This window comes from Bombina bombina, chromosome 3 (assembly GCF_027579735.1).
Source record: "Bombina bombina isolate aBomBom1 chromosome 3, aBomBom1.pri, whole genome shotgun sequence".
Lineage (NCBI taxonomy): Eukaryota > Metazoa > Chordata > Amphibia > Anura > Bombinatoridae > Bombina > Bombina bombina.
This window is the reverse complement of record NC_069501.1, coordinates 687,262,988-687,289,282: the sequence shown is the minus strand read 5'-3', so window position 1 is coordinate 687,289,282 and position 26,295 is coordinate 687,262,988. Positions and strand designations below refer to the sequence as shown.

The 26,295-nt window shown below is 37.8% G+C and overlaps 1 protein-coding gene across 1 annotated transcript in view; it reads right to left on the bottom strand.

Moving 5' to 3' along the window:
• CALN1 (calneuron 1) overlaps positions 1 to 26,295 on the bottom strand; it is a 761,947-nt gene that overhangs the window by 136,324 nt on the left and 599,328 nt on the right. The window contains exon 4 of the mRNA XM_053707465.1: positions 2,915 to 3,071. Within this exon, the coding sequence (XP_053563440.1) occupies positions 2,915 to 3,071 (157 nt within the window). The remainder of the gene's footprint in view (positions 1 to 2,914; positions 3,072 to 26,295) is intronic.

The window sequence follows — 26,295 nt, the reverse complement described above, 5'->3', positions numbered from 1 at the left end:
GAAAACGTACTGTGCCTATAAGAAGCACAGAAAAAGTTATGACAGTTGAAAATTAATAAACTGAAAAGTTATAGCATCAAATTTTTGTAAAAAACACAATTTTAGCAAAGGATTGCTCCCATTAGCAAAGGATAACTAACCCTGATAGCTAACAGTGAGAGAGATCAGTAAACTGTCATAAATTAAATAAAACGACTGCCAAGTGGAAAAAAATAGTGCCCAAAACATTTTTTCACCCAGTACCTCAGAAAATTAAACGATTTTACATGCCAGCAAAAAACGTTTAACATTAATAAATTGAGTGTTATTAAAAAGCCTGTTGCTAGTCCCTGCAAATTAGGCTAAAGTTTTATGCATACAGTATAATTCCAGTGAAGTGCCATTCCCCAGAATACTGAAGAGTAAAATATACATACATGACAGCCTGATACCAGTTGCTGCTACTGCATTTAAGGCTGAGTTTACATTATATCGGTATGGCAGAATTTTCTCATCAATTCCATTGTCAGAAAATAATAAGCTGCTACATACCTCTTTGCAGATTAATCTGCCCGCTGTCCCCTGATCTGAAGTTTACCTCTCTTCAGATGGCCGAGAAACAGCAATATGATCTTAACTACTCCGGCTAAAATCATAGAAAAACTCAGGTAGATTCTTCTTCAAATTCTACCAGAGAAGGAATAACACACTCCGGTGCTATTATAAAATAACAAACTTTTGATTGAAGGTATGAAACTAAGTATAATCACCACAGTCCTCTCACACATCCTATCTATTCGTTGGGTGCAAGAGAATGACTGGTAATGGCAGTTAGGGGAGGAGCTATATAGCAGCTCTGCTGGGTGAATCCTCTTGCACTTCCTGTTGGGGAGGAGTTAATATCCCATAAGTAATGGATGATCCGTGGACTGGATACACTTAACAAGAGAAAGAAGGCATTTAAGCTTTTTTTTGCTTCAGTACTCTGGACAGAAATTTTTTATTGGTGGATGAATTTACCCACCAATCAGCAAGAACAACCCAGGTTGTTCACCAAAAATAGGCCAGCATCTAAACTTAGATTCTTGCATTTCAAATAAAGATAGCAAGAGAATGAAGAACATTTGAACATTTGGTCTGGATGTCCTCTACTGCCCCATCGGATTAAGGCTTCGGCCCGGCTGGGTGAAGACGACTCAAAGTAGGGAGATCTTCAGGGGGGTAGTGTTAGGTTTATTTAAGGGGGGTTTGGGTGGGTTAGAGTAGGGGTATGTGGGTGGTGGGTTTTAATGTTGGGGGGGTTGTATTTTTCTTTTACAGGCAAAAGAGCTGATTACTTTGGGACATGCCCCGCAAAAAGCCCTTTTAAGGGCTGGTAAAAGAGCTGATTACTTTTGTATTTTAAAATAGGGTAGGGAATTTTTTATTTTTGGGGGCTTTTTTATTTTATTAGGGGGCTTAGATTAGGTGTAATTAGTTTAAACTGCTTGTAATTCTTTTTTATTTTTTGCAATTTAGTGTTGTTTTTTTGTATTATAGAATAGTTTATTTAATTGTATTTAATTGTAGGTAATTTATTTAATTAATTTAATGATAGTGTAGTGTTAGGTTTAATTGTAACTTAGGTTAGGCTTTATTTTACATGTAGGTTTGTATTTATTTTAACTAGGTAGCTATTAAATAGTTATTAACTATTTAATAGCTTGTGTACCTAGTTAAAATAACTACAAAGTTGCCTGTAAAATAAATATAAATCCTAAAATAGCTACAATGTAATTATTAATTATATTGTAGCTATATTAGGGTTTATTTTATAGGTAAGTATTTAGTTTTAAATTGGAATAATTTAGTTAATTTTAGGAATATTATTTTGTTTAATATAAATTATATTTATGTTAGGGGGGTGTTAGGGTTAGGGTTAGAGTTATGTTTAGGGGTTAATAACTTTATTATAGTAGCGGCGACGGTGCGGGCAGGAGATTAGGGGTTAATAGTTGTAGGTAGGTGGCGGCGATGTTAGGGAGGGCAGATTAGGGGTTAATCATATTTATTATAGTGCGGCGGTTTAGGGGTTAATACATTTATTATAGTGGCGGCGAGGTCCGGTCGGCAGATTAGGGGTTAATAAGTGTAGTTAGGTAGCGGCGACGTTGGGGGGGCAGATTAGGGGTTAATAAATATAATATAGGGGTCGGCGATGTTAGGGGCAGCAGATTAGGGGTTCATAAGTATAACATAGGTGGCGGCGATGTCCTGTCGGCAGATTAGGGGTTAAAAAATTTTATTAGAGTGGCGGCGATGTGGGGGGGGCCTCGGTTTAGGGGTACATAGGTAGTTTATGGGTGTTAGTGTACTTTAGAGCACAGTAGTTAGGAGCTTTATATTCCGGCGTTAGCCCATAAAGCTCTTAACTACTGACTTTTTTTTGTGGCTGGAGTCTTGTCAGTAGAGGCTCTACCGCTCACTTCTCCCAAGACTCCAAATACTAGTGTTAGGCAGATCCCATAGAAAAGATAGGATACGCAATTGGCGTAAGGGGATCTGCGGTAGCCTGGAATCGCGGTAGGGAAGTGAGCGTTAGACCCTTTCCTGCCTGACTCTAAATACCAGCGGGCGGCCAAAAGCAGCGTTAGGACCCCTTAACGCTGCTTTTGACGGCTAACGCAGAACTCGAATTCTAGGCGAAAGCATTTACATCAAGGATAGGAACTTGGATCTACAAATAGCTTGAAATAAAAATTTAAGAAGCATTTCTACACTATTAAAAATGTAATATTCTTTGAAAAATTTCAATGCACAACATAACTTTTTCACAATATACAATTTTTTTGCCCAAAGTTCCAGTTTGACTTCATAAATGAGTCTGTTTTAGCCGAAGCAGCAATAATAATTTCATTGTAATAAGTATATCATATATCATATATCAAAACTATACCTCCTTCAAATTCTGTGTGGCAATTGCCAGCATTTTCATTTAAACTTTCCTCTTCTGTGATGATTATGTTTTCAATGTCTTTCATTGTTAAGTGATCCCGAAATGCATGGTACAGAATGTGCTTAAGCTCCTCCAGTGTTATCCTTTGCATATCAAACTGTGGAGAAGAAAAAAAACATACTCTTTAGCAATTACAAGTGTAGAACAATCAAAACAGCCTCTAGTTGTAATGAGTGGTCTATTAACAGTTCATTTCAGATTCATCCATTAATTTACTTTCTTTCCATAGGTACTAAAAACAAACTTTGCTTTTATTAGCATTTGACTTAAATCAACCTTTTAGTGTACTAATGCAAGTTCTTTTTAAAGCAAAGTTGTTGTTGAACAGCTAAATAAATATAAAAAAGATAATTATTGAAAAAGGTAAGATCATTTTCTGGCTAAACTTCATACAAAGAGCAATAAAATATTTCCATTGAATAAGTCAAAATAAGTAGAAAATAAAATAATTTTGTCTGAAAAAAAGTCCATCCAGTGTATTATTAGCTCCAGATTAATGCCAATTCTTGGAAGACATGCAACTAAAAATGAGACATATGCAATGAACAACAATTGTATTAGGTATTTTCACAGCCTTTGGAGGCTAGGGCATATATATATATAGACTAGTTATTGGTAGAGATCACCAGGGAGGCTTTTATATATTTTATGGGCCTCCATGTTGAATGAGATAAATTGCCGGTAAAGAACAACACTGTTCTTCATCACTTTGTCCACGGTGACGTTAGCAATATCACTAGGCATTACTGGCAAAGCTCACCAAGGTTAACTTTATCTCCTGTGAGAACTAATAGTATTTCAGAAAACAGAACCAATTCTTTGGGTGAAACCAGATTGATATACTTCAGGAAATCTTTCCTCTGCAAAAGTTACAAAATAGGCTAAAGTGGCTCTACCCTGATCTTGCATAATAATTTTTGAGAAGTTATTGAGTTATGTTGATTGTTAGTTCCATGTGCTCTCTGTTTTTGTTCAATAAATAACCCCTAGACAAGAATCATTCCTAGTTGAGCATGCTTGGTAGAAGAAAAAACATGTCTAAAAATGTTTCTTAAAAAAATAAAAAAAATAAAAATCAGCAGCATAAATTATAAATTTGAGCAAGAACTGATAGCTACAAGTTTTAACTAAGTGAACATTAAACTTGAATAGGACTCTGGCTTGGATTCTCTGTAGAGAATGTTGTCACAGACTTTAAGCTATGAAGCAAATTGCAAGCTCTCTTTATATAATTATATAGAGTTGTTTATCTTGTGTTAACATGGACATTTAAAAATACTGGGCACAATATAACACTCAAAAACATATTTATGGTTTGTTAGTAATGGTAATATTAAACTTGTTAACGTAACCAATAAAAACATTTATATATTTTGATCCTTGTTACTGACAATCTACTGCTTACAACTAGAAAGTGATGCAGACTTCAGTCTATATAAAAAGCAGTTGTTGAGATCACTGACAATAATGGAACTAACCCAGTGGCCTCTATATATGAAGCCGTCTACTTTCCTGCATTTGCCGGCCCAATACGCTCGCCTAAGATCGCCTACCATCGCTGCCACGGACCTGAATACGTTTGCCAAAGTTATCAAGAAAGCTGTCAAGAAGCCACGCACCAAGTACGGAGCGATGAGCAGCGGACTGTTGTTAACTGACAGTCATCGATCTCGCTGCTCATCGTCTTCTTTGCAGCTTTCTTGCTAGCCTGTCACTAAGCACCCACACTAAACTATACTGTTTTACCCCTTAAACTGCAGCTCCCGGAGCCCCCCGCACCTGAATAAAGTTATTACCCCCTAAACCGCCACTCCTATTTTAGGGTTTATTTTTATTTTACAGGCAACTTTGTATTTATTTTAACTAGGTAGAATAGTTATTAAATAGTTAATAACTATTTAATAGCTACCTAGCTAAAATAAATACAAAATTACCTGTAAAATAAAACTACACTTACCTAAAATTAAATACAAAAAACTAAACTAAACTATAGTACAAAAAAACCAAACACTAAATTACAGAAAATATTTCTTTTTTACAAGAAGTTTAAACTAATTACACCTAATCTAAGATCCCTAATAAAATAAAAAAGCCCCCCAAAAAATAAAATGACCTACCCTATACTAAATTACAAAGTAATCAGCTTAAAAAGGCTTTTTGCGGGGCATTGCCCGAAAGTAACCAGCTCTTTTACCTGTAAAAAAAAATACAACCCCCCCCCCCCCCCAACATTAAAACTATCTGATTGACTATCGGATTGACTATCGGATTGACCTCGCATTCTATTGGCTGATCGGAACAGCCAATAGAATGCAAGGTCAATCTGATTGGCTGATTGGATCAGCCAATGGGATTGAACTTCAATCTGATTGGCTGATTGGATCAGCCAATGGTATTGAACTTCAATCCGATTGGCTGATTGAATCAGCCAATCGGATTTTTCCTACATTAATTCCGATTGGCTGATAGAATCCTATCAGCCAATCGGAATTTGAGGGACGCCATCTTGGATGACGTCCCTTAAAGGTACCTTCATTCGGTGTTAGGACGTCGTTGGAAGAAGATGGCTCCGCGTCGGCTGGATGGAAGATGGCTCCGCTCTGCTCCGGATGATTGAAGATAGAAGACGCCGCTTGGATGAAGACTTCTACCGGATGGGGGACCTCTTCTGCCCTGCTTGGATGAAGAGTGCGGCCCGGCTGGGTGAAGACGGCTAAAGGTAGGGTGATCTTCAGGGGGTTAGTGTTAGGTTTTTTTAAGGGGGTTTGGGTGGGTTAGACTAGGGGTATGTGGGTGGTGGGTTTTAATGTTGGGGGGGTTGTATTTTTTTTACAGGTAAAAGAGCTGACTACTTTTGGGGCAATGCCCCGCAAAAAGCCCTTTTAAGGGCTGGTAAAAGAGCTGATTACTTTGTAATTTAGTATAGGGTAGGGCATTTTATTTTTTGGGGGGGCTTTTTTATTTTATTAGGGGGCTTAGATTAGGTGTAATTAGTTTAAACTTCTTGTAAAATATTTTTATTTTCTGTAATTTAGTGTTTGGTTTTTTTGTACTATAGTTTAGTTTATTTAATTGTATTTACTTTTAGGCAATTGTAGTTAATTAATTAATTTAATGATAGTGTAGTGTTAGGTGTAATTGTAACTTAGGTTAGGATTTATTTTACAAGTAATTTTGTATTTATTTTAGCTAGGTAGCTATTAAATAGTTATTAACTATTTAATAACTATTGTACCTAGTTAAAATAAATACAAAGTTGCCTGTAAAATAAAAATAAATCCTAAAATAGCTACAATATAATTATTAGTTATATTGTAGCTATCATAGGCCTAGATTTGGAGTTTTGTCTGTAACGACCCGAAAAACTAACGCCGGCTTTTTTCTGGCCGCATCATAAAAATAACTCTGTTATCGAGAGTCCACATAAAGGCTGCGTTAGGCTCCAAAAAAGGAGCGTAGAGCATTTTTAACGCAGCTTCAACTCTCGATACCAGAGTTGCTTACGGACGCGGCCAGCCTCAAAAACGCGCTCGTGCACGATTCCCCCATAGGAAACAATGGGGCTGTTTGAGCTGAAAAAAACCCAAACACCTGCAAAAAAGCCGTGTTCAGCTCCTAACGCAGCCCCATTGTTTGCTATGCGGTAACCCTTCCTACGTCTGCACTTAACACTCTAACATGTACCCCGAGTCTAAACACCCCTAACCTTACACTTATTAACCCCTAATATGCCGCCCCCGCTATCGCTGACCCCTGCATATTATTATTAACCCCTAATCTGCCGTTCCGTAAACCGCCGCTACTTACATTATCCCTATGTACCCCTAATCTGCTGCCCCTAACACCGCCGACCCCTATATTATATTTATTAACTCCTAATCTGCCCCCCACAACGTCGCCTCCACCTGCCTACACTTATTAACCCCTAATCTGCCGACCGGACCTGAGCGCTACTATAATAAAGTTATTAACCCCTAACCCGCCTCACTAACCCTATCATAAATAGTATTAACCCCTAATCTGCCCTCCCTAACATCGCCGACACCTAACTTCAATTATTAACCCCTAATCTGCCGACCGAATCTCGCCGCTATTCTAATAAATGTATTAACCCCTAAAGCTAAGTCTAACCCTAATACTAACACCCCCCTAAGTTAAATATAATTTAAATCTAACGAAATTAATTAACTCTTATTAAATAAATTATTCCTATTTAAAGCTAAGTACTTACCTGTAAAATAAATCCTAATATAGCTACAATATAAATTATAATTATATTAGAGCTATTTTAGGATTTATATTTATTTTAAAGGTAACTTTGTATTTATTTTAACCAGGTACAATAGCTATTAAATAGTTAAGAACTATTTAATAGCTAAAATAGTTAAAATAATTACAAATTTACCTGTAAAAGAAATCCTAACCTAAGTTACAAATAAACCTAACACTAGACTATCAATAAATTAATTAAATAAACTACCTACAATTACCTACAATTAACCTAACACTACACTATCAATAAATTAATTAAATACAATTGCTACAAATAAATACAATTAAATAAACTAGCTAAAGTACAAAAAATAAAAAAGAACTAAGTTACAAAAAAAAAAAATATTTACAAACATAAGAAAAATATTACAACAATTTTAAACTAATTACACCTACTCTAAGCCCCCTAATAAAATAACAAAGCCCCCCAAAATAAAAAAATGCCCTACCCTATTCTAAATTACTAAAGTTCAAAGCTCTTTTACCTTACCAGCCCTGAACAGGGCCCTTTGCGGGGCATGCCCCAAGAAATTCAGCTCTTTTGCCTGTAAAAAAAAACATACAATACCCCCCCTCCCCAACATTACAACCCACCACCCACATACCCCTAATCTAACCCAAACCCCCCTTAAATAAACCTAACACTAAGCCCCTGAAGATCATCCTACCTTGTCTTCACCATACCAGGTTCACCGATCGTTCCAGAAGAGCTCCTCCGATGTCCTGATCCAAGCCCAAGCGGGGGGCTGAAGAGGTCCATGATCCGGCTGAAGTCTTCATCCAAGCGGGCCAGAAGAGGTCTTCCATCCGATTGAAGTCTTCATCCAAGCGGCATCCATCCGGAGCGAAGCGGCAGCATCCTGAAGACCTCCACTGCGGAACATCCATCCTGGCCGACGACTGAACGACGAATGACGGTTCCTTTAAATGACGTCATCCAAGATGGCGTCCCTCGAATTCCGATTGGCTGATAGGATTCTATCAGCCAATCGGAATTAAGGTAGGAATATTCTGATTGGCTGATGGAATCAGCCAATCAGAATCAAGTTCAATCCGATTGGCTGATCCGATCAGCCAATCAGATTGAGCTCGCATTCTATTGGCTGTTCTGATCAGCCAATAGTGGATACTCTGAATCTTATCAATGCTAATTGGGCTAGGTCACCTGTGAACTTCATTATCATTCGCATTATATATCACAAAGACCCGTGAATATATTTCAGAACAATTCTAAGTGTCCCATCAAAATCTGCTTCGATAAAATGATCAATTTGATATATTAAAATGTAAATGCATAAACATTTACGGTATAATATGTGATTTGAAGATCTGGATAAATAAAAGTTATATTTAAACTGTATGTAACACCATACAATCAAATAAAAAAATAAAATAAACTACTAGCTGATGGCCAATGTTTAACTTCACTGTAAGGTGTGTTTGTTATTTCTTATTTCATCCTTTGAAACTTAAGCCATAAAAAGGGGCGTATGTATGTAGATGTGTGTTGGGGATGTGATGTATGTTAGGCATGAACCTGCAATGTTATTTTGGAAAAATCAAAACAGTAATATGTGTATCGAGAAAAATTGCGACATATGAGTCAAAATTCTATTGTATTCAACACTCAATTCAGCATAATGAACTGCAAAAAAACGAACAATAAATATAATATAATTAAAAATTAATAAATAGAATGAGACCCACGGCTGTGGATATTAATAAACAGAGGTTTTTGAATGCAGATTTTGTAACGAACATACATGTCCGTAAAAATAACTAGTGTTTCTATGTATAAAAATTAAAAAATACTTGCTATTAATGAACTTAATATTCTTGAATATGTAAATATATAATGTTGCACGTCTGCAATTGGTAGTTAAAAAGGAGACTTTTTATTGTTTAAACTAATGTTAAGTATTTAGCTTTAAATAGGAATAATTTATATAATAAGAGTTAATTAATTTCGTTAGATTTAAATTATATTTAACTTAGGGGGGTGTTAGTGTTAGGGTTAGACTAGCTTTAGGGGTTAATACATTTATTAGAATAGCGGCGAGATTCGGTCGGCAGATTAGGGGTTAATAATTGAAGTTAGGTGTCGGCGATGTTAGGGAGGGCAGATTAGGGGTTAATACTATTTATTATAGGGTTAGTGAGGCGGATTAGGGGTTAATAACTTTATTATAGTAGCGCTCAGGTCCGGTCGGCAGATTAGGGGTTAATAAGTGTAGGCAGGTGGAGGCGACGTTGTGGGGGGCAGATTAGGGGTTAATAAATATAATATAGGGGTCGGCGGTGTTAGGGGCAGCAGATTAGGGGTACATAAGGATAACGTAGGTGGCGGCGCTTTGCGGTCGGCAGATTAGGGGTTAATAAGTGTAGGCAGGTGGAGGCGACATTGAGGGGGGCAGATTAGGGGTTAATAAATATAATACAGGGGTCGGCGGTGTTAGGGGCAGCAGATTAGGGGTACATAAGGATAACGTAGGTGGCGGTCGGCAGATTAGGGGTTAAAAATTTTTTTTCGAGTGTCGGCGATGTGGGGGGACCTCGGTTTAGGGGTACATAGGTAGTTTATGGGTGTTAGTGTACTTTAGGGCACAGTAGTTAAGAGCTTTATAAACCGGCGTTAGCCCAGAAAGCTCTTAACTACTGACTTTTTTCCTGCGGCTGGAGTTTTGTCGTTAGATGTCTAACACTCACTTCAGAAACGACTCTAAATACCTGAGTTAGAGAAATCCCATTGAAAAGATAGGATACGCAATTGACGTAAGGGGATCTGCGGTATGGAAAAGTTGCGGCTGAAAAGTGAGCGTTAGACCCTATTTTGAGTGACTCCAAATACCGGCGGTAGCCTAAAACCAGCGTTAGGAGCCTCTAACGCTGGTTTTCATGGCTAACGCCAAACTCTAAATCTAGGCCATAGTGTTTATTTTACAGATAAGTATTTAGTTTTAAAAAGGAATAATTTAATTAATAATAGTAATATGTATTTAGATTTATTAAAATAATATTTAAGTTAGGGGGGTGTTAGTGTTAGACTTAGGTTTAGAGGTTAATAAGTTTAATATAGGTGGCGGCGGAGTCCGGGAGCAGCGGTTTAGGGGTTAAACATTTAATTTAGTTGCGGCGGGGTCTGGGATCCGCAGGATAGGGGTTAATAACTTTAATATAGGTGGCGGCAGATTAGGGGTTAATAGGTATAATGTAGGTGGCGTTGGGGTCCGGGAGCGGCGGTTTAGGGGTTAATATATTTATTATAGTGGCGGTGGGGTCCAGGAGTGGTGGTTTAGGGGTTAATACGTTTATTATATTTGCGGCGGGGTTCAGGAACGGCGGTTTAGGGGGTAATAACTTTATTTAGGTGCGGGGGGCTCCGTGAGCGGCAGTTTAGGGGGTAATACATATAATGTAGGTGACGGCGGGGTCCAGGAGCGGCGGTTTAGGGGGTAATAAATTTATTTTGGTGGCGGTGTAGGGGGGGGCAGATTAGGGGTGTTTAGACTCGGGGTACATGTTAGGGTGTTAGGTGCAGACATCTCCCATAGAAATCAATGGGATATCGGGCAGTAGCGAACATGAGCTTTCGCTGCTGTCAGATTCCCATTGATTCCTATGGGATCCGCCGCCTCCAGGGCGGCGGATTGAAAACCAGGTACGCTGGGCCGGAATAGTGCTGAGCGTACCTGCTAGTTATTTGATAACTACCAAAAGTAGTCAGATTGTGCTGAACTTGTGTTCGGACTATCTGTAGTGATGTAAGAATCGATCTGTGCCGGACTGAGTCCGGCGGATCGAAGCTTACGTCATTATATTCTACTTTTGCTGGCATCTAGGCTTTGATAACTAAGGCGAATCAGCCTCGCCACAAATACGCTGCGGTATTACAGCGTATTTGCGGTTGACGGCTTGATAACTAGAGGCCACTGGCTAAATATCTAATTCCAATAACAATAACCACTGTTTTGGTAAATAAATACATTGTATAAATCCATCATATGAGTTCCCTTATTATGAACTCACAGTCAGAATGCATATTGTGAGAAAGATTAATTTACATATTTAAATATAGTATTTACTAGACTAACATTTTTATGCAACATTTTTATTCCCCAATTTTCATGTGCAGTGATTGGAACATTATATTTATGAAATCAGTATAGTTTGTGAAAAATGCATTTATAGGTCTGAATTATTCATCCTATATTTTTTTGTATAATCTGTAGTTCAGATGTGTGGTTTTTTTTTTTAATACCAATCAAAGTAAGTTAATAGATACATAAAAAGGTGCCTGCTGTAAGAATTACTCCATCATTTTATGTTGGAAGAGCAAATTTAATTAGGTATAGTTTGACATGCACAAGCTGTAGAGTAGAAAGATATGACATGTTTGATACAACTTTAACAACAGTGGTTCTATAAAATTCATGTTTAGCAGTACTAAATAAAGGTTGTTAAGGGAAAACAATGTTGTTTGACTTCAGATGTGATCTCAGATATCTAATGCATGTATCCAACTAATTATTTGTTATATTTATTTTTGCGTTACTTAATACAATGTTGTCTGCAATTATTTTTTATTATACTGCACACATACAGTAAGTGAAAAAGAATAATGTTTCTCTCAGAATGCATTTTTATTGATTTATATGGTTCTTCAGTTCAGGAAGCATATGCTAGAAACGCTTACTGTGGAGTACAAAATTGTGCTTTTGTGAGCACGATATTTGCGCTTCACAGTCCACTCGTAATACCAGTGCACGCAAATGTGCACTGATATTAGAAGTTGAGCGCAATGTGTACGCGACCTTGCGTTTGCATTGCATGGAAGCTTTGTGGTCACAAAAGCATGCTTCCAAGGGGTCCAATTGGAGCCTCTTTCTGATGCTGATAGACACGGCACAAAACCTAGCACAGTGAAGGGGGCAAGTTGCACAGCATTGGGCAGAACATATAATATATATATATATATATATATATATATATAAATATATACATATATATTTATGTGTTTATATGTAAATACACATATTAACACATAAATATATATGTATATAAGCATATACATATATATTTGCAGTTTATAACACAGTCCCCATAGACCGTAATGTAAAGGCACTTTTCCGTGGCGTATTTTTTTTTCTAACACCCCACATACGCTCACTTTAACCCCCTTATAATTCCCTTGTGCAGTTATATTTTTTTTTTAAAAAAATATGTGAATATATTTTATTTATAAAAAGGAACTAAACTCTTTATTTTGGGGGACAATTGGGTTCTGACCTCTGGTTAATGTCACTGAGCGCAAAGTGGTACCTCAAGCTCAAGGTGGCATTAACCAGCCACTCGTAATGGCTGATTATTTAACGTATGACCGTCAACGTGCATGTTTACCCGTTTATGGGCACACATTAAATTAGTGCTCAACTTGTAATCTAGCCCTAAATGTTTTAAAAGCCTTTAAAATGTAATATAGAGCAATAAACTAAGTGGGGAGGCAAGTGCTAGCTATTGAGCTACAAAAAAGGGGTAATGTGATTTAAACATAGGCCCTTAATCAAGTGCCGGTTAGGACTAATAGTGCAGACTCTTTATATTATGTATATGAAATACTATAGAGAAGAAGAAACAAAGCATATTTTTGTTTCAGATAAAGACAGGGATATCAGCACTCTTTTAAAAAGGAAACAGCTCGATGACTGAAAAAATAAATAAGTATCAATGTATTGGTATATAAGAACAATTCAATCCTAGGATACACCACACTTCTTAGAAAATGTATAGTGAATCACATCTTGTATTGGCAAGGTAGACATTCATATCCAAGTTACACATATGTACATTAATGTACATATATAAAATAAACTGACCGGTCAGGGTAAGCATTAGGCACCAGTGTAAGCATATGCATGCAGAAAAACTCTAGTATTACATAGGATGGTTATCTGACCAACTACACCCTACTGCACTCAGAACCCCTGTAGAAGTAGAAAGGAGGTACAGCATGGGCAGATAAACTAGGTGGGATCTAAGTTGTCAGAAATACACCCTATTCAGCAGTGTAATGAATGCAAATAATGCAATGCAGGCAAAGGATGGTTAATAAGTCATGCCAATCACCAAGGAACATATGCACAAAAGTATTCTAGAGAGTTGTGGTAGGATGGTTAACTGACTAACTACACCCTGCTGCACATAGAACCCCCTATGGAAATTGTGAGGAGGTATGGCCTGGGCAGGTAAAGTAAATGGGATCTAAGTTGTCAGTATATCCAATCTATTCAACAATATTCGACAGGCGAAGAAAGCAATGCAGGCATGGGAGGGTTAACAAACTCTATCAAGCATAGGAAAACGTAGTTGGTATATATTGTCCAAATACATAAAAATAGCCAGGAGAGTGTTCTATGCAAGATGTTATGCCATAAAGCAGCTGTGCAAAGTCATCTGTATTGATTATGTATCAAGGTGTATATTCCATATATCAGCATAGGTAAACGTTACCAGTAATAACAGTCTTTCAAGGAAGTAAAGACGCCGGTTCCTAGGTGGACATAATGGCAACTTTGTTCTGTGAAAAGCCAAGTACTTTGGACACAAGCTGCATACTACACCTCCCTGCAGGTTTTGCAGCTGATTAGAAGCTTCTGTTGTTTCGGAGTAGACATTGCCTCTCAAAGGTGGTGCTGTGGAGAACAGCTTTGTATTCAAACTAACCCACTGGGAGATACACTGGAGTCAGATGCTCTCCCCACGTGAGCTGGTCAGCCAATGCCGATGCGCGTTTTACCCCCTTGTCTGTTTGTGAGACGGGGCTTCATCAGGGCATATGAGTAATGTTGGGAGTGTCCCTTCTTATGCTGTTACATTTATTGCACAACTACTGGCAGATGAACATATATACATTTCATACTAGTAACTGTTAGATAGGCATTAGAGCATTGTCATATGCAAAAAATACTAGATAACAAAGTACCCATGGTTAGTAAATATACAAAAAGGACAAATGTACATATGTTATATTACAAAGTTTCCAACACATTAGTAGGTGAGTCATATGAACTACTATACTTGAAATGTAGTTCCTAGTTAGGTCAGCAAGAGAACGGATTTTCTTCACTGACTTCAACTGCCATTGGAATGGCTTAAAAGATGTGCTTGCTAAGAACTGGAATGTACTACTGAGTGATGACAGTGTGGCCCAGGAAGTGGGGGAATACCCTAGCTTGACAGCAAGGAGAGCCCCCAATCTGCGGGACAAACTAGTCAGAAGCCAGTTTGTGTCCAAGTCAAAAAACTGGCTTACTAGCCACAGAGTCATTGGTAATCATCCATGTGAAAAATGTGTTGCCTGCAAATACATGGTTAAAGCGAAATAATTCAAAACTTACACTGGGAAGGTTTAGAAATTGAAACATTTTATTAATTGTAACACTGAAGGAGTTAGCTATCTGCTTTCCTGTTCATGTCCCTGTTTTTATGTGGGGAAAACAAAAACAGCGATAAAAAACAGAATTACTGAACATCGTGATGATATTAAAAATAAAATTCAAAAGAGCAATGTGGCAAAACACTTTGAAAAGGTTCACACCAGTAATCCTGACTCTCTATAGACATAGGTATAACAAATGGTAGAGGGGGAGATAATGACAAGACCCTCCTAAAATAAGGGAATGTAGATGGATATCCATTTTGGGTACCCAATTTCCTAATGGCCTGAATGACAAGCTAGGCATGGCATGTTTCCTATAGAAAATCCATTCTCTTTCTGATCTAACTAGGAACTACATTTCAAGTATAGTAGTTCATATGACTCACCTACTAATGTGTTGGAAACTTTGTAATATAATATATGTACATATGTCTTTTTTGTATATTTACTAACCATGGGTATTTTGGTATCTAGTATTTTTCACTTATGGCAATGCTCTAATGCCTATCTAACAGTTACTAGTATGAAATGTATATATTTTCACCTGCCAGTAGGGGTGCAATAATCGTAACAGCAGAAGAAGGGATGCTACCGACATTACTCATACCCCCTGACAAAGCCCCGTCTCACAAACAGACAATGGGGGTGAAACACGCGTCGGCATTGGCTGACCAGCTCACGTGGGGTGAGCATCTGACTCCAGTGTATCTCCCAGTGCATTTGTTTGAATACAATGCGGCTTTCCACAGCATGGACTTTGAGAGACAATGTCTACTCTGAAACAACGGAAGCTGCTAATCAGCTGCAAAACCTGCAGGAAGGTGTAGTATACAGCTTGTGTCCAAAGTACTTGGCTTTTCACAGAACGAAGTTTCCATTATGTCCACCTAGGAACCGGCGTCTTTACTTCCTTGAAAGACTGTTATTACTGGTAACGTTTACCTATGCTGATATATGGAATATACACCTTGATACATAATCTATACGGATGACTTTGCACAGCTGCTTTATGGCATAACATCTTGTATAGAACGCTTTCCTGGATTTGTTATGTCTTTACCGGGTGGACACGGAACGTCCACAGTGTGTGTGACATCAAACTACCTGGTCCTGTTCCCTCAGCCTGAGTGGTCCCTTCTTACCCTGACCCTCCTCATTGAGAGAGAGGAGCCAGCGTAAGTAAGGACCGTGCAGGCAGAACGATCTGCCCTCTGCTGAGCTCTGCTGGGGGCCCCCTGTGGGACGAGGTTAAGACCTGGGACTCACTCTGAGCATGAGTGAGACTGAGACCAGAGGCGGAGCAAAGGCAGTCAGAAAACCAAAGAGTCTTCTGCAGAGCGGGACGGGCCCCAACCGCACCATGACCTGTACTGCTGTGCTGCTGCCTGGAGGCTGGATCTGTTACAGACAAAGAGGAGGACAGGAGGTAAATAGGCACTGCGCTGCCCAGGGGGACTAGAGGGCAGGCTGAGCAGCTACCAACAAACAACCCAGTATTATTATTTTAAGAGGAACACATTTTGTTGTATTAAGTATGGGAAAAAAACAACTATAAAAGACATAATTAATACATGCTGCTGCTAGCCTGCTAGTTCTGATGTAACAGCCGTATTTAAATTCTAAAGGTACATTTTCCCTTGACAGCTATGTATCTCACTAAGGGAAGTAATTCCTCTATGCAACCCCTATGGAAAAAAGCAGAAGTAATTTGTTTCAAAGCAGAAATAATTTGTGTGCTTGGGGCATCTGATGGGTGAGTAAAAAAACAGTGGCCACAACTCAAAGACCTCTCTGGACCTACTTGACATTTTTAGAAAATATTATTTGTTCAAAAGACATTAATTTATTCACAACTCTTAAAGGGACTGTCAAGTCCAAAATAAACTTTCATGATTCAAATAGGGCATGTAATTTTTAACACCTTTCCAATTTACTTTTATCACCAATTTTGCTTTGTTTTCTTGGTATTCTTAGTCGAAAGCTAAATCTAGGTAGGCTCATATGCTAATTTCTTAGACCTTTAAGGCCGCCTCTTATGTGAATGCATTTTGACAGTTTTTCAAAACTAGAGGGCATTAGTTCATGTGTGTCATATAGATAACATTGAGCTCACGCACGTGAAGTTACCTAGGAGTAAGCACTGATTGGCTAACATTAAGTTCTGTCAAAAGAACTGAAATAAGGGGGCAGTCTGCAGAGGCTTAGATACAAGGTATTTTTTTTTAGGAAAAGGTGGCAACCCTATTAGAACTGCAGGCCGGGCTGGCCCAATGCTATAGTGAGGTTGTGTGAGTGTTGGAAATTTTAAATATTTTTCTCACTTAAACAAGTATTATATTTGCCATGTTTGGTATGTGGATAAATAAGAAATTATGAACGGGGGGGGGGGGGAGTGGGCCTCTTTGCCCTAAAATGCCTGGGCCTCTTTTCGGTCGCAGTCCGGCCCTGTATACCAACTACGTTTTCCTATGTTTGATAGAGTTTGTTAGCCCTCCCATGCCTGTATTGCTTTCTTTGCATGTCACATATTGTTGAATAGATTGGATATACTGACAACTTAGATTCCATTTACTTTACCTGCCCAGGCTATACCTCCTCACAAATTCCATAGGGGGTTCTGTGTGCAGCAGGGTGTAGTTAGTCAGTTAACCATCCTATCACTACTCTCTAGAATACTTTGTGCATATGTTTCTTGATGCTTAACATGGCTTATTAACCATTCTTTGCCTGCATTGCATTCTATGCATTCATTACACTGCTGAATAGGGTGTATTTCTGACAACTTAGATCCCACCTAGTTTATTTGCCAAAGCTATACCTCCTTTCTACTTCTACGGGGAGTTTGTCTGCATGCATATGCTTACCCTGGCGCCTAATGCTTACCCTGAACGGTCAGGTTCTTTTATATATGTAAATTAATGTACATATGTGTAACTTGGATATGAATGTCTACCTTGCCAATACATTAAGAGATGTGATTCACTATACATTTTCTAAGAAATGTGGTGTATCCTCGGATTGAATTGTTCTTATATACCAATAAATTGATACTTATGCAAAAATATGCTTTGTTTCTTCTTCTCTATACTATTGCATATACTTTAAAACGTAATGTTAGTAAAATTTGCATTGTACCCTATCCGCGCGCAAACCTGATTGCATATTCTCATGTGTGCTAAATCAACATGAAAAATAAGAATATTTTAAATTCCAATGTTCTTGACATAGAAGAATATTTTATATATATATATATATATATATATATATACATACACAGTATCTCACAAAAGTGAGTACACCCCTCACATTTTTGTAAATATTTTATTATATCTTTTCATGTGACAACACTGAAAAAATGACACTGTGCTAAAATGCAAAGTAGTAAGTATACAGCATGTGTAACAGTGTAAATGTGCTGTCACCTCAAAATAACTCAACACACAGCCATTAATGTCTAAACCGTTGACAACAAAAGTTAGTACACAAGTGGAAATGTCCAAATTGGGCCCAAAGTGTCACAAAATGTATAACATCCACTCTTAGTTCTTTTACTAGGGGGCCACAACAACGAGTGCAGAGGACTTCATGTGGCCTGTGGGCTGCTAATTGGCCATCCCTGGTTTAAAAAATCAGCAGAGCAGTATATTATTTTCTCTTTCAGACAAGCATCAACTTATCTATACATTAAATAAAAAAAAAAGATTAGGGAGTTTCTTCAAAATTAAATAAAAGAGATATGAAAAATAATGTGCATGGCTTCTTTTTACAGATTCAAAGTTTTTGCAATACAATACCATTTGCAATACAACAATTGGAACACCCATTTATAATATTTCCCAAGTAGCTTTCCACTGTGGTTAACATTACCAATGAGAGAATTTGACAGTTGTATTCCAATCCTTGAGAAAATGCTTTTGCACAGTTTATCACTCAACCATCTTGATCTATTGCTGAAAACTTATTTAACCTGTTTTACACAGCATATCTTGTCAACATGAACTGGGCAAAATATGTGTGCATGCACAGTTTATACAACAGCCATGGTTTCCTTTAATAAAAATAATACAAAAAACATAGCTCAAATCAACTTTTAAAATGATGACATTTCTCCCTCAACTTAAATATAATCAGAATGTTTATTATGACTGCTACTAACTAGTTTTTTGACACAGAAATTAAATCTTGTCACACATGACATAATCAATATAGATTTAATTAACTGTTATAATATCTTTTGGTCCGATGAGATTTGTGAAACCCCCTGCTAACCCAACACGCATGTGCAATGTCTATTTTTTAGTCAACAGTCTTATTTAAAGGAGCATTGTATTGTAAAATTGTCTCCCCTTTAATGTGTGACCAGTAATGCATTTTGCTTGCTAGAGTGTTAAATTGTTTACAAATGGCTCCTTTGCCTTTAATTGTATTATTTAAAATAGGTGTTTTTACCTGTTGAAACTACCACACAAACTTTCAATAATACAGTGTTGGCTATAGAAAAGGTATATAAACAAAAAAGAGAGAGTTCAGCCCATCTGAAATTGTGTTACTGTGGAAGCTGTGAATGCTATGAACTATTATCAGATGATTGGCTAAAAAAATGGTCTTTTAATTTGATCAACAGCATTTCAGATCATTTAGAATTGTTTATAAAAGTAAGAAAAAATGTTTTCAGATAGTAAACTCCTAAAGGATCACTCAATGCAGTAGAATTGCATAATTAACAAACAGCATATTTATCGGGGCATATTTATCAAGCTCCGTATGGAGCTTGATGCCCTGTGTTTCTGACGAGCCTTTAGGCTCGTAAGAAACACCAGTTATGAAGCAGCGTTCTAAAGGCCGTTTCTCCATAACCTGTCCGCCTGCTCTGAGGCCGCGGACAGACATCGCCAGAAATCAAAGCGATTGAATACGATCGGGTTGAGTTGATTGACACCCCCTGCTAGTGGCTGATTGGCCATGAATCTGCAGAGGGCGGCATTGCACCAGCAGTTCACAAGAACTGCTGGTGCAATGATAAATGCAGAGAGCGTATGCTGTTGTCATTTATCGATGTGTGGCGGACATGATCCGCAATATCGGGTCATGACTGTTCGCACAATGATTTGGCCCCAATGATTTAACACCTACTCTGAATTTCAAATAATCAGTAGAAATGTTTCTGGAAAATGTTATCTTTTTTCACATTTTCCAGCCCTTTGTATCATGTGACAGACATCAGCCAATCACAGACTAGTATACCCTGCGAGCTTGTGCTTATGCTCAGTAGGATCTTGTTCCCCAGAAAATATGTATAAAAAAATGTGCAAAATTTGATAATAGAAAGAAATTGGAAAGTATCATTACAAAAACTGTTGTGTAGGAGGCTGCACTAATTGTTAATCACTATGAGTGCTTAATATTTATTTATTATTGTTATTATTATTGTCTAGCAGCCAAATTCGGAAAATACAAGTAATGTATACTCACTATTAAAGTGAATGTAAGCTTTGATGAATGTGTTCCCGGTTTTTAAAAATCCTATTTAAAACAGTGGCACTTTCATTCATCAAAGTTTACATTTCAGCGGTTTTGTTTAAATCCTTACCTTTTCTGCTTGAAAGTAGGAGCAGCGATCCCCCCCCACCCGCCACTCGTCTCTTCTTAAAGGGACAATGAACCCACATTTTTTCCTTTGTGATTCAGATGGAGCATGCAATTTTAAGCAACTTTCTAATTTACTCCTTTTATCAAATATTCTTCATTCTCTTGGTATGTTTATTTGAAAAGCAAGCATTTTTGGTGAACAACCTGGGTTGTCCTTGCTGATTTGACAGCACCAATAAACAAGTGCTGTCTATGGTTCTGAACCCAAAAATTGCTGGCTCCTTAGCTTAGATGCCTTCTTTTTCAAATAAAGATAGAAAGAGAACCAAGAAAAATTGAGTTGCTTAAAATTGCATGCTCTATGTGAATCAGGAAAGAAAAAATGAAATTCTTCATTTATGACCTTTGAAGAGATGAGAGGCGGGCAGAGGAATCACTGGTCCAGCTTTCAAGAAGTAAAGATAAGTATTTAAACAAAACCGCTGAAAATGTAAACTTTCATGAATAAAAGTGCCCCTATTTTTCAATAGGATTTTTAAAAACCGGGCACACATTCGTCAAAGTTTACATTCACTTTAAATATGAGTTGCAACTTGGAGGTAAAACCTCAAAAAAGAATGTCTTTATCCCAATTTTAGTTAATGAATTAGTGTTTGCATCATTTATCATTCATTCATTCATTCCATCATTTATTAAATTATAAATTCAGTCATACCGACTTAAATACTTAAGCTTGACAGAGATGATAATAATAATTAAGGATAATAGAAGCAATAGATATAGCTGCAATCACCCTGCGCGACTAAGCTCATTCTGTAGCGGGAGCTGTCTTAATTTTTATCTTTCCCTATAACTCAATGAAATCAACGTGTTTTTCATATTCCTGCAAATGCAGGAAATATTGAACAATGAATTATTAAGTAATTGATATAGGGAGAAGACAGCTTTTAACTTGCTTGCTTAGACAGTCTTTGATAAACCTGTAAATCCGACTAGAAGCCATTGATTGTTTAATTTTTCGCTCCACTCTCATGGGTGGTGAGAGCTGTCATCTCCCTATATCCATCATTTAATAATTAATTGTTCAATATCTCTCTTTTTTTTTTTATGCTAAATGCAAAAATACATTTATAAGTAATATATACATTTTAAAAATTCTCTTTTACAATCTAAAACATAAATAGAACAGGTTTCCATCATCCAAACATCAGAGAAGTCTGTACACATTCACTGTGCACGTTACACTGAGTACACTCTCACTACGGTATCACAAACACTTTGGTCTTTGGAGCTCTTTATATCACTGGGATGGAAGGAGACACAGATTACACTGCTACGTTTGCATTTACTAATGAAGATGCAAGTAGAATATTATTTGAACCTGATGAGAATGTGATGGAGAGTGAATCTGCTAATAATCTATACCTTGCCTCATTGAAGTTGAAGAAGAAAGAAGTTGATCTCAAACTGGATGGGTTGTATCTCTCAGATTACCAACGCAAGAGATAGATCCCCAGGGGATTTAGGATCAATGATACCCCCACCATTGGAAGAAACAACCAAGACTTTTGTCGTAAATGGTTTCCTATCTTAAATAAGTGCTCCCTAGATCGGATCCTCCTGGTAACAGAAAAAGTCAGGGCATTACTTGTTAAGAATAATGAGGAGATTGGGCAGTTTGAGACAACCAAAGGATTGATTTTGGAAATGAATCAAACACAAAAATGGTTTGATAAATTACAAACCCAGGTTAATGAATACAAACAAGAATTGATCAAATTCAAGAACAGAAAACTGGATAGAGTTAATGAGGACTACAAGGAGAAGAGGATCTATGGATGGCTAACAGCCCTGAGGAGAGGAGAAGGCCCATGTACAATAGACCGAGATGGCAACTAAAATATGCCAGGAGAAATCTCCAAATGGTTGACATGAGCTCTGGCTTTGATTCAGACTCAGCAGTAGCTTGGGGACAAGTGTCTACTCCATCTGTATCTGACCTACATAGATGTCCAGAAATATCAGAGAATGCTGAAGCTTAAAGATCACTTCAGAGGGGAATTGAAAGATGAAGATATATTCCCGTTCAGAACTAAGAGTCGATATGATCCGGTGAATAACAATAGTAATAAGTAATTACCTCAGGCACCTTACCAACGGAGGCAAAGGAGATGAACAAATGTGGATATAGATGAAAATACATTTATTCATACAACATGGATCCAGCGCATTAAAATACCAATATACAGAGTGAAAAATAAGTCCAATATAAAGTCAAAAGTCAAATAAATTCCAATGTGCAATATAATCCAAAAATAAGGGCAAGTGATAAAAATGTCGATAAAACAATCCTGGTGCTTCAAATGAAAAAAGAAAGATCAATTTGCAGTTTCGCACAGTCGGCTATGAAGGCGGATTCCTGATCCATACAGCCGTATCGCGTCTGTTTGCGCTTACATATTAGAGGACATCGTTACTAAATATAACATTTTATAACATCCGTTGGGAGTCCGCCCCTGTTAGTCCTCCTATCAACAGGAGCTCACTGTCTTTATTCACAGTTGCAAGGAATATTATTGTTTTAACCCGCTGTTTTCATATATATTTTTTACACATTTTTACACATTTTTGTATTACCACGGAATTTTTTAAGGATCACCCCTTAAATTATTTTCAAAAAGTCTTTTTTCATTTGAAGCACCAGGATTGTTTTATCGACATTTTTAAAACTTGCCCTTATTTTTGGATTATATTGCACATTGGAATTTATTTGACTTTTGACATTATATTGCACTTATTTTTCACTCTATTTTTTATCCTATTCGATTTGATTTTTATGATTCACTTTATCTGCACATTTTATCAGCACATTTTATCAGCTCTTGTGATTTTTTACACCATTTTTTACACCATTTTTGCATCAATTATCAGTAGTGTGTACTGTATATTGTATATCACTCAGCACTTATTTTCTTTAGGTTCTATTGTCATTATTACCTCTGTTATACGGCCTCTAAGTCACCTCCTTGGGGTCTAGCAGACAATTTGCTGCTATTCCCTAGCGAGTGTCACTACTCAAAGTATCTATCATCATCTATTTTTTATGAATGTGTTTTTAGCTTTGATTTTAACCATTTAATGATTTATTGTATATTGGTATTTTAATGCGTTGGATCCATGTTGTATGAATAAATTTATTTTCATCCATATCCACATTTGTTCATCTCCTTTGCCTTCGTTGGTAAGGCGCCTGAGGTAATTACTTACTACTATTGTCTATGATATCTATTGGTGGTTACTAGGCACACACCGCTCCTCAGGCTATACGGTTTCAAGTTAGGCGCTACCCTCTGATAATTTACCGGTGAATAACTTCAGAGGGGAATTGGAAGATGAAGATATATTCCCGTTCAGATCTAAGAGTCGATATGATCCGGTGAATAACAATGCCAGTAAAAAGACTTACACCAGGCTGATATCTTCTGACCTAATATCACCCGGAAAACCCAGATTCCATCATAACCTGAGCAAGGAAGAAAGGGAGGCTATCAAAACTCTAGCCACTGACCCCTCAATAGTCATCTGCCCCGCTGAGAAGCCTGGGGCTGTTGTGGTTTTAAACTACAGAGACTATAGTGTTGATATTTGTGACCAATTAGCAGACCCATTTGTGTACCATAGTTTGGACAGAAATCTGACTAAAGTATTTCAGAAAACCATAGATGACATGCTGAGAAAAGCACTTCAAGAGGGATATATTAATGAAAACATCTTTAAGTATCTACACATGGATCATCCCATCTGTCCGATCCTATACACTCTGCCAAAGATACAGAGAAGGCCCATGTACAATAGACCGAGACAGAAATGACAATATGCCAGGAGAAATCTCCAAATGGTTGACACAAGCTCTGGCTCTGATTCAGACTCAGCAGTAGGTCGGGGACAAGTGTCTACTTCATCTGTACAGGAGCAGGTTTTTCAGGGGGTCCAGAAATGCGCCGGACAAAGCAGAGGTGCAGAAGACCACACCCTAGGAGGGGTGGGTGGTACTGCAAACAAACCATCACTTCCACCGAGATGACAGAAGAAAACAACATAATTGTCAACAGAGACTATTGTGATGAAATGTGTGAATAATTAGTAGACCCATTGGTGTACCGTAGTTTGGACAGAAATCTGACTAAAGTATTTCAGAAAACCATAGATGACACCTTTAAGTATCTACACATGGAGCATCCCATCTGTCCGATCCTATACACTCTGCCAAAGATACATAAGTCTTTGGACAGACCACCAGGATGACAAATTGTGTCCACCAGAGACTATCTTGTCACCTCTTGCCAAATATATTGACTTCTTCTTACAACCTTGAGTGACAAGGATGTTTTCTTTCCTGAGGGACTCCTCTCAATTCATTGAGGAGTTTCTGAAAGGTTAATACACACTGGAACCTAATTGTTTACTGGTAACTGCAGATGTGAACAGTCTGTATGATCTGGGAACACGGGCAATACAGAAATCTCTATTCAGAACACCATACATTGGTCCCTCCATTGATTTCTTATTGGACATAGTGAGATGCTGCTTACAGATTAATTATTTAAAGTTCAAGACTAAATACTAACTCCAGACCTCTGGAACGGTGATGGGGTCTAATATGGCCTCATCATACACCAACATCTTTATGGAAGAGTACAAAATTGAGATCATGAAGATTATGGAAGATCCACAGGTATCTATGTATCAGCGATACATAGATTACCTGTTCTTCATATGGAACAGAACTGCCCAGAAACTTGAAGGATGGTTTGATGAATTAAATATGCTACAATACCCGGTCAAGTTTAAATTAAACTACCATGGTAATCAGATTTGTTCTTGGACTTGCTAATCTATAAGGATACTGACAAGCAAGTAACTACACTATATTCGAAGCCAAAAGATAAAAACTTGATTCTGTTTGCTAAAGTGCACATCCCAGAAGCTTGATAAACTCCATACCAAAAGCTCAACTATTGTCACGCCCAGAAGCAATATCTAGAAGAGATATGAGTTTATGAGCATTTTTAATATGATGGACCACAACTGCTGGGTAATAAGACTTAGACAAAAGTATAGATTTGTAGCAAGATATTACATAAGGATCAACAAATATTTTGGGAATGCAACAATGTTGATCCAGGAGTAACACCCTGCTAGATTTTATATACAGGAGCTTGAGTCAATTCTCCCTATTGCTGCCACCTGTGCTGTTAACACTGAAAGATGCAGCAGGGGAAATAACATGAATTCCTGAGTAAGTAGGATAAAGATTGCTAAGGATGTTTATAGGCATATAGTAATTAAACCTTGAGACCGTGGATAAAGCTACCATACAGCAGGGTGGTATTTGTTATGAGGCAGGAATCTTAAGTACATAGTATGAATGCAAAGTGTAGCATATGCGGTATTAGTCTTCATAAACTAGGCATTCAATTGCCTATCTTACCGGAGCTGACCTGGAGATGGAATAATCCGGTTCCTGTGCAGATGAGCTGTGCACAGCGTCCTGTGAGTGTGACAGGAAGAGAGCGGCTGGCATGTGACGTCACCGCAATGCGGAGGCTGCGGCTGATTCCTGTGTCTCTGGTTCCAGGGAAGTGTAGATTGAAGTTAGCAGGGACAGCAGGAAAATACAGGTTGGGAGAGTAGGCAGTCCCTTATGGTAAGTAGCTGAGAAGTCCGGCCAAAACTGTAGATAAGCGCAGGGAGTGAAACAGCATTTCACAGAGTTCTTCAGGCAAAAGTATTTAGGCAAAAAGTGAACAGCGTTCACCCTATGAGGCTCAGAGTACTATGTGAGTAGAAAAAACAATACTAAGCACTGTATGGTAGGCAGGTTGGCCTTAAATAGGGAGGAGACTGGAAGAAGTCCAGGAATTAAAGGGACAGATGTGCATACACCTGACAACTATTGAGAACAGTACGCAACAAATCGGATTCAATAAAGAAGCAGATCCAGGTGGAGGAAATGGGTAACTGT